This window comes from Lepus europaeus, chromosome 18 (assembly GCF_033115175.1).
Source record: "Lepus europaeus isolate LE1 chromosome 18, mLepTim1.pri, whole genome shotgun sequence".
NCBI lineage: Eukaryota > Metazoa > Chordata > Mammalia > Lagomorpha > Leporidae > Lepus > Lepus europaeus.
In genome coordinates, this window is record NC_084844.1 from 45,952,907 (window position 1) to 45,962,117 (window position 9,211).

The window sequence follows — 9,211 nt, forward strand, 5'->3', positions numbered from 1 at the left end:
GTGTGGCCGCCACCTTGTGGCAGAAACTGCCATCTCCGCTCTGCTTCCACACAAAGGCCGGGGCCTGGCCAACTCTGACCATGGTTCTCAGCCAAGCTGTGTTTTTCCTGTCATACACGGCTCAGTTTTATTGCTATTAACTGGGAAAATGATAACACATTTCGGCCTCAAAACAGAAGAATCCAAGATGGTGACTGCAGTATCACCATGCAAATAAGGACCTCACCGCCCCTTGGTCACTTAAAAACAAAGGACACCGGCCTCCCGGGCCCGTGTTGTGCCCACGGTCTGCCAGGCTCTGACCGGCCCGTGACTGGACGTCACTTATTTTCTCTCGTCCCCAGGATGCTCAGGTGGACTCGGAGTGACTGGCTAGTATTCCGCACTGCTGTTTCTGTAAACAAGGATAAGGTGTATGTCCTACTCTGTTTTTATTTTGTAAGGAAAGCTGTCAGGGATACAAATGACGGGGCTGCTTTCATGCTGCAGGCGTGAGCTGCCTTTCGGTGACTTGTTTCTCAGCGCTTTCCCAAGGCGCTGAGGGAGACCAGATGTCCCCGGACTTGTGTGGGAAGCTGTGCTTCAGCCTCTGTGCAGCGCAAAGGCTGGGGTCAGCTGCCTTTTAAGAGCTGACCGGGGCACAGGGTTTGAGGACAGACCACAGGCCACTTGTGTGGGCCCCTAGGCAGGCCCGGGCCAGAACAAGGCACCAAGGCTTCAGCCGGGAGGCTGCCATCCGAGCATCCGCCTTGCAACCCTCCCCTGGCCATGAGGTGCACTCAGGACAGTTTGCTGGGGAGCCGGGGGAGCAGGGGGAGCGGCCAGGGCAGGAAGGAAGAGTCCACGGGTCCTCTCGAGTCCGCAAGGGATCTCCCCAGGAGGAGAAGCTCAAGGGCTCCCACGGAACGTGGACCACTCCGGGAGCCCGGGACGGAAGGGCTGTGGTGGAGCCACTTCTGCCACCCTCCGCTCCAGCGTCTCCAACCCCACCCTCTGCGGGTGTGAGGCAGTGCCTGAAACCAGGCCTGTGCTCCACCCGCCCACCCTCCTCCCGCTCATGAATATGCTCGCAGCCTGGCTGCCTCCTGGCTGGCACCTGGGAAGTAGGGTTCCAGCCTGCCCTGGTCCCCTGGGGTGTGAGACGAGCAGGGCTTGCAGCAGTGTTGCGGGCCCAAGGACCCAAGCGGGCATCCTCAGATCTCAGCTCCCTGCTCCCCACAGCCTGGGCGCCAGTGCCTTCCCCAGCACTCTGTCCCCCTGTGAGCAGTGACTGCAGCGGCTGCAACGCCCGGCCTGTCACACGGCGATGGGCCGCAGGCGGAGTGCTCCCGACAGGTGGGGGCCGTGCGAAGATTTTACACTCGGCTCCTTCCTTTCCCGCACAAGCGGCCCTGACCGGGAGACAGTGCACAGCGACAGTGGCCGTTTCCGTGAAGGCCTGGACAAACAGTCCCAGAGACAGGACCGCCGCTGCCGGCGTGAAGCAGCGACTCTTGACAAGGGCCTCCCCGCTGCACCAAAACGGAGCCAGGCGCGGAGACCTGAGCTCGCTGGCCTTCCTGGGAACGCGCTGCTTCTGCACGTCTCGGGCACGGATCCGCCAGGCCGAGGATCCGAGGATCCGGAGGGACGCCCTCACGACTGCACAGCGTCCGCCAGCGGGTAGGGGGCTCCCTCCCTGCTCAAGAGGACGCCTCAGGAAGTGTCTGGGCAAGAGCGCCCCCCAGCGGCGATCTCTTACAACGTCCATCCATCCGAGGGGACCGTGAGGTTCATCTGCGGGAGCTGCCACCGGAGCAGGCGCGCCCAAAGCTGGCGGAGACGGGGATGTCGGGCGTGCTGACCCGGGTAGTTTTTGAGGAACTCAGGGAGAGGTTTATTTTTCCCAACAGCCGCACAGTGAACGGCGCCTTACCTACTTCTTGCCTGTCGTACGTGGCCTGGGGAGCCACAGCCACCCGCTCTCCGGCCTCCTCAGGGTGGGCTGGGCGGAGTCCCCCGTCAGTGGTAGCTCTGGCTCCTGCTCCCGAGTTCCGCCCTCGCCCGCAGCTGCCGCTTCCCCTCAAACAGCAGGATGCTTGCGGCCATGGCCGAGTTGAGGCTGTCCACGCCGGGTACGACGGGGATCAGCAGCCTCTTGCCCCCAGTGCGCTCCGCCAGCCACAGGGACTCCAGGCTCACGCCGTGGGTCTCCCCGCCTATCACCACGGCTGCTGGGGCCTCTGTCCAGTCCAAGTCGTAACTCTGGACTTCAAGTTCAGGGAGCCAGCCTTTACCGGCTCCACTTTCTAGCTCTTCCACCTCCTCCTTGGACTTGTGAAATTTGAGGAAGCGTGGATCACACACACCGGCTTTATCAGACGCGTGGGCCCGGGCATAGAGGCCACAGTTGTCGGCCACGTAGACGCGGGTGTTGGGGGGCAGGTGCTCCGGCACGGCTTCCCACTCCAGGTTGTTGATAACAGGCACCTGGAAGTGCGCACCCATACCTGCCCGCAGCACTTTGGGCTCCCAGGCATCCACACAGCCTAGAAAAGAAAAACACAGAATTTTACAGAGCTGCCTGGACCGGAGAACTCGTGTAAATCCAGGCGATTCTGATGGGTGGTAAAGAACAAGCTCCCGGAAGCCGGACCTTCTGGCCCACGTGCGGCCGCGCCTGCGCAGGGCCTGCAGGGCTGACCCCTGCCTCTGCTGAGAGCAGACTTTCCGTACGCAGCGCCACACCTCGCACAGGGGATGCAAACAGAAGGAACACACAGCCCAGGGGCCGGCACTGTGGCCTGCAACGCCGCATCCCATGCAGTCCCCGCGGCTCCACTTCTGAATCCACTCCGTGTGGACGGCCTGGGAAAATCTGGGGAAGATGGCCCAAGTGTTTGGGCCTCTGACACCAACGTGGGAGACCCTGATGAAGCTCCTGGCTTCCGCCGGGCTCAGCACTGGCCACTGCAGCCATCTGGGCAGTGAATCTCTCTCTGTAGCTCTGGCTTTCAAATAAATCTAAAAAACAAAGTCCCCAACCTCAAGGGACTCATGACGGAGCGGGCGGCAGTATCAGGCTTGTACACAGGCCGCTCGCTGAAGCTGAAGCACACGATCATGAACAGGTCACGGAGCACTCCTGCACAGAGCAGGCTACGAGGCGCAGCCAGCTACGAGACCCAGCGCTGAGCAGGCTCGTGAAGCACTGAGGATCCGGTCAGAGGCAGGCCCAGGCAGAGGGTGAACCTGGAGGCCGAAGAGCCCCAGTGTGTAGGAGCCGCGGGCGGCGAGGAGGCCCGCTGGCAGGCGGGAGCTGGGGCTGGGCTGGTGAAGCGACAGCACGCATGTACAGCCACAGAAGGCTTTTCTGCCCAGCAGGACTAGTTCTGCGGGAAGCCGCCCCTGGACGGCGGCAGCGGCAGGGAAGACAGCAGAGATGGGAAGGGAGGCCGCAATGCAGCGCCGTGCTCCAGGGACCTCCAGGGACCGGAGCCCAGCGGCAGCCCTGCCGCTCACACGCAACCCGTTTCTCCCGCCACCCGTGCAGGCCACAGACCCCTCTCATCTGCTGGGCGCCGGCTGGGGGGCAGGACACCCGTGAGCGCACCACTCACCTACTGCCTTCCCCGACTCCGTCCCACCCGTCTCCTCAGGACAGGTCATTTTTAAAGTTAGCTTATCAAGCTCAGGAGAGTAACAGAGAATGAAACAGGGCCCGCACACACCCCAGCCACGGGCTTTCCACCAGGCAGGGACGGGAGATGGCAGCTGGGCTGGGGGCCGACGGGTGAGGGGCAAGGCCCAGATCTGGGGGAGGCGCCCTCTAGTCTGGGTAATGGAGAGGGGAGCCATCGCCCCTCCTCCTCCTCCTCACATCCTTGATGCTGGGCACCATGCCAAGTGCCTCCTACCCTTTCTCCCCCGGCCTCTCACGTGCCAGCCCCCACGATCATCGCGACCACACCTGCTATCACAGCACTCAACAATGGGCTGAGGAAGCGGGGTACCAATCATGGCAGGGAGAGGTAAGCACTGAGGTGTGCCTGGAAGAGGCGCACAGAGCCATGCAGGCAAGTCTCAGCAGTGGCTGCCACCGTGAGCTTGCGCCTAGTGGCAGCGGGCAGAACGGTCGGCCCCTCCCACCCGCCTCCAGGATGTCCTAACAGGCACTTCAAGCCTGTCCCAGCTGCCAGGCAGGTCCGTGCAGAGCCAGGCTATTAATCCACCGTCCTGATGGAAGAGGAAGAAATGTAGCAAGGCTCACGTGCAGCCGGAGGCGCATGGCAGCCAGGAGGCCAAAGGAAAGGATTTGTGTGTCGTGGTCTGCCGACCTCACTTCCTCCACAGGACCCAGAAGTCAGGAAGGCCTCACGTACCTCTGGGACCACAAGATCCATAGAGGACCTGATGGCATCTATGTCTTTCCCCTGAATGACTTTCATTCTTCAGTAACCTACTAGGTTTCAAAATGATTTTTAAAAGTAATAACATTGGGGCTGGCACCGTGGCTCACTTGGTTAATCCTCCGCCTGCGGCGCCAGCATCCCATATGGGCAACGGGTTCTAGTCTCAGTTGCTCCTCTTCCAGTCCAACTCTCTGCTGTGGCCCGGGAGGGCAGTGGAGGATGGGCCAAGTGCTTGGGCCCTGCACCCCATGGGAGACCAGGAGGAAACACCTGGCTCCTGCCTTTGGATTGGCACAGGGCGCCAGCCGTAGCAGCCATTTGGGGAATGAACCAACGGAAGGAAGACCTTTCTCTCTGTCCGTCTCTCTCACTGTCTGGCTCTGCCTGTCAAATAATAAAAAAAAGTAATGAACATTCACAGAATTACTGATACCGCAGGCACGCTGCAGAATGCTTTGTTCAGCGTTTCACCAAGTCCTGAAAACAACCCTACAAGGAAGATTCTGTTACTCCCATTTTACAGTGTGGACACTGACACAGAGAACACTGTTCAAGGGCATACAGCTGCTGAGGGGTGGCCCAAGATTCGAACCCATGTCTGCCCAGAGCTCTTGCTCACTTAAAAGCAGCCAGCAATCCACGCAGTAACAGGCACTCCTACCTTTGGTGAGCAGGACCCTGCTGCAGCCCGCCCCAGCAGCAGATCTGAGAACTGTCCCCAGGTTCCCGGGGTCACGGAGGTTGTCACAAATCAAGAGCAGAGGCAACGAATGGTGACGCTGACTCTCTGGGTAAGTCATCTTGCTGTAATCGGGCTTCGCAAAAATCCCTGAGGAAACACAACACGAGGTACATCTGGGAATAACCTGACTTTTCATGTATCATTTTCTCATATATTCTTAATTATAGTGAACACACAAATACATTCAAACTCCATGAACACTCTACTAGTGCTGCTCCCCTCTGCAGCTGTTTCAATCCCGGACTGTCCCCGGTCAGAACTTGTTCTGTGCATCTGCCTACACCAAGGTACAACCACACAAAGGCTTGTAGAGGCGCTTTTTAAAAAAAAATTAAAAATGCAAGGCTAGCATTGCGGCACAGTGGGTGAAAGTGCCATTTGTGGAGATAGTATCTCACATGGGAGTGCTGGTTCAAGTCCTGGCTACTCCACTTCCTATCCAGCTTCCTGCTAATGTGTCTGGGAAGGCAGATAATGGCTCAAGTCCTTGGGCCCCCATCACCCACAGGGGAGGCCCAGACGGGGTTCCTGGCTCCTGGCTTTGGCCTGACCTGGTGCAGACCCAGCCATTTGGGGTCTGAATAGCAGACTTTCTTTCTGTCACTCTGCCTTTCAAATAAATCTTTAAAAAAAAAAAAAAAAATCTAACCCTATACATCATTCTGTAACCTGCTTATTTTATTCAGTAACAAGTCATAAAGAACTTAGAACACCATTCATTTGAAGCTCCCTTATGCTTTCATGTGCACTCGCTTCACATGAAGGTGCCGGGCTCATCTGGCTCTTCCCCTCCCGACGGTTACACTGCTTACGTTCCCCACTGCAAGCTCTGCAGTGAGCGTCCCTGTGCACACATGCAAACACTTCCCTTGCATAAACAGGTAAGTGACACGGACACAAGGGGTCGTGCACTCTCACTGTTAGCACGCAGGGCCAAACTGCCCTCCCCAGACTGTTCCTGTTCCTCTTTGTCCACACTGGGGCACACAGGTGGCCGCTTCCCAGCTCAAGCCCATGCCAGCACAGTGTATACTATGCAGCTGTTTCAATGTCTGTCACTTTAATGAAAAAAAAAAAAAAAAAAAAGGCATTTCATTATTTTTGTTTATTTCTGTTCATTTTATTTGAAACGCAGAGAGGGAGATATTCCATCTGCTGGTTCAGGCCCTAAATGGCCTCAGGAGCCTTCCAACTCCCATGTGGATGGCAGGGGCCCATGTGCTGCTCCCAGGCACCTTGGCAGGAAGGTGGATCAGAAGTGGAAGGGCCCAGACTCAAACCAGGCACTCCGACACGTGCACGAGCATCCCAAGTGGTGACTTAGCCACTGCACAGAACACACTCCCCACCTCATTGTTTCAACCTCATGTCCCTGATTTCCAGGGAGGCTGAACACCTGTTCACGGTAACGGACTGTGAGCCTCCCTGGGTGATTCCTTCACTCACTCATGCTTCCTCCTCTCTCGTCTGCTTGTGCTCTAACTTTTGCCCACTTTCCCACTGGCTGGGGTTTCTGAAAAATTATTTGTAGGCTTGGCTTCACTGTACTCAAAAGCAGCTGTCAGTCTGCTATACTGACTTGACGCGTGTCCGTCCTTTGTCACTTGTTTCAAACAGTGCAGTCCTAGGAAAAGAACCTGAGTCCAAGAAGGTGAACGCATCCGAGTGATGACTGCTCCTGAAAGACCCCGGCTCAGAAGCATCACCTCAGCACATGCTCTGCAAGGGCTGGGAGTGCCGTGAGGGCGTGCGCCACGCCCCTGCCTCTCGCTCGAGTACAGACGCGAGAGGTTTAGAACGGGCAAAGCCACTGCCCTGTTGGTCCCTCTGTCCTGTCTCACACAGGACCTTCCTTATGGAAGGTATCGAAGACAGGCTGACTATGATGCTAAAACAAAAATGGCTCGAGGGTACATGAAACGCCTGGTGTAGACGAAGTCACTGTTGTGGATGCTGCGCTCAGCCACGGCGTTGACCGTCGAGGCGCTGACAGCAACCAGCATTGTGTAGGTCGGGCACCAGTCAAAGCTCCTCACATGCACTGATTTCAAATAAAGATCCCAGTCCTTTAAAGAGTGCTCACAAGGCACTGCATAGTCTTTAAAATCTTACGAACATTTTGTTGTATATAATTACTTCAATGAATGGTCTCTGGGGTTAGGAAAGAATGACCGTACTTGCACGGAAACAAGAACTGAGGATTTTTCCAAGAGACAATGCAGGTAAAAAGCTTAATCCACCTGTCGGGGCCATGGACTGGCACTGGCATCTGGGGGCCGTGAAGATCCCACACTCGGGGCAGGGGTTTGGCACAGCAGCTAAACCGCCACCCAGACGGCCGTACCTGGATCAGAAGGTCTGGGTTGCAGTCCCAGCTACTCTCTTTAAAGAGGGACAGCAACCAGACACGGACACTCGGTCTAACTCCAGGTTCTTCCCTACTCCAAGTCTCCACCCATGGGCTAAGAGTTCTGAGTGTAGGGGCACAGATGCCTGTGACTCTCTGGGTTACAGAGACCAGCACCCCCAAAATCTCCCCTCCCACCCAGGGGCCGCAGAGTTCAAGGATGGAATCTGGGAGCCTAGCACGTGGACTATGAAACACGGACAGTGGAAAGTCCTGGCCTGGCCTTAGAAGCTGGATGACAGCTCTCCCTCCTCCAACTACCCCTGACCATCCAAGGGGAGCCTCTACACTTACTGCCATTTGGGCCTCAGAGCTTAACTAGAACTCCAACAGCAACGAGGTATAAAGAATTTATCTTCCCCCATACTTAGCCTAAGGTGCTCAAGAACATCACAGATACAAAAAACCTTGAGCTAGATCCAATCCAATGAAGAGAGAGCCTTTTCTGTTCACTGGGCTAAGGAGGGCAATCAAGCGCGCCCCTCCTCAGGGATGCTTCTGGGACAAGGCGGCTAACGGCCAGCCACCACCAAACTGGCAGGGGCTCTGTGAACGGAGGGCTTGAACCTGCCTGCAAACCTTCTCTTCGGTTTTTACTAGGACAGCTGAAGAAGTGACCTAACAGTGCAAGCTATGGGACCGCCAGTTCTTCCTGGAGACGATGAAGACCCGAAATACAAACGCAGGGGAACAGTGGCTGCCGCTGCCGCTGGGACACGGAGGGCAAAACACAGGGAGGCGACAACTCGAGCTCTCTGCGGGTCTTAAGAAAAGACGGGACAGTTACATTTTGAATCTGGGTTAACTAAAATGTGCTGCGGTGAGACAAGTATGAGCGAGCAAGCCAGCCTAGGTCTCTACCCCGAGGCCCAAGCTGGGTTCACCACTGACCCATTATTCCTTGCGGCGTTACCAGGTCGGACCAATCCTTGATATCCTCAAATTTCACCTTAACGAGGCGGACCCCTTTCAGCTTCTCGACCGGCAGCTCCTTTATATATTCCAGACGGCTGAAGAAGAAAACTTGTGGCGCCGCTCCAGCCTTGAGCGCGTCCGCTATCAGCCTGCGACCTTCCAGCAGGATCTTCCCCTGCTTCTCCCGAAACGGCCTGGACTTCACTATCGTCATGACACTGCTGTGGGCGGGAACAGAGAGACACGAGTGACGGTCAGCATCCCGCTTCTGAGACCCACCTGGCTTCGCAGGGACAGCAGCAAACGCACGCCGAAGACGGACACTCTGCGCAAAGCAAAACCCAGCGCGCTGTCCCGCTGGGAGCCCCAGCAGCCCCTCACCTCAGCCTCCGGTCTCCAGGCAAAGCCTTATCATAGCGAAGCCCAGTCTCTTCCCAAGTGCCGAGCGACCCGGACGCGGCCACGTGCGGCGGCTGTGTCTGTCGCTGCTCCTGGCCACCGGCCTCGGACGCCGCCGTGCGGGGCGGCTTCCGTCCCACCACCTGTCCGGATGAAAGCACCACGTTCACGGGGCTCCGTCGCAGCGCCCGCACCCAGCGCCGCGCGTCCAGGGCGCCAGCCTGGACCGCCGGTGACAGCACCGGCCGCAGGCCCCGCCGCGCGGCCCCCGCCAGCGCCGCCATCTTCCCGGCGCCGGCAGCTGCGTCACGAGCGCGCGCCGCGGTGACGTCATCGGCGCGAGGCTGGGCCCGCGGG

The 9,211-nt window shown here is 57.8% G+C and overlaps 1 protein-coding gene across 2 annotated transcripts; it reads right to left on the bottom strand.

Moving 5' to 3' along the window:
• Positions 1 to 1,992: 1,992 nt before the first annotated feature.
• On the bottom strand, positions 1,993 to 9,138 carry MRM3 (mitochondrial rRNA methyltransferase 3). 2 transcript variants are annotated; one of them, XM_062215802.1, is made up of 4 exons: positions 8,837 to 9,138; positions 8,432 to 8,676; positions 5,053 to 5,220; positions 1,993 to 2,528 (listed from the first exon to the last, which is right to left on the bottom strand). In XM_062215802.1, the coding sequence occupies exons 1-4, from the start codon at positions 9,136 to 9,138 to the stop codon at positions 2,002 to 2,004; spliced, it is 1,242 nt and encodes a 413-aa protein (XP_062071786.1). In that variant the 3' UTR covers positions 1,993 to 2,001. The 2 variants fall into 2 exon arrangements, with proteins under 2 accessions (XP_062071786.1, XP_062071787.1); XM_062215803.1 differs by lacking the exon at positions 8,837 to 9,138 and having other exon boundaries at positions 8,490 to 8,578.
• Positions 9,139 to 9,211: the final 73 nt, after the last annotated feature.

Coding starts and splice junctions, on each gene's coding strand:
- MRM3 (XM_062215802.1), bottom strand. CDS start 9,138: ATGGCGGCGCTGGCGGGGGCCGCGCGGCGGGGCCTGCGGCCGGTGCTG. Junction 5,221..8,431: donor AACGCCGCAAGGAATAATGG/GTCAGTGGTGAA, acceptor GTGTTTCCTCAG/GGATTTTTGCGAAGCCCGAT. Junction 2,529..5,052: donor CAGGGTCCTGCTCACCAAAG/GTAGGAGTGCCT, acceptor TTTCTTTTCTAG/GCTGTGTGGATGCCTGGGAG.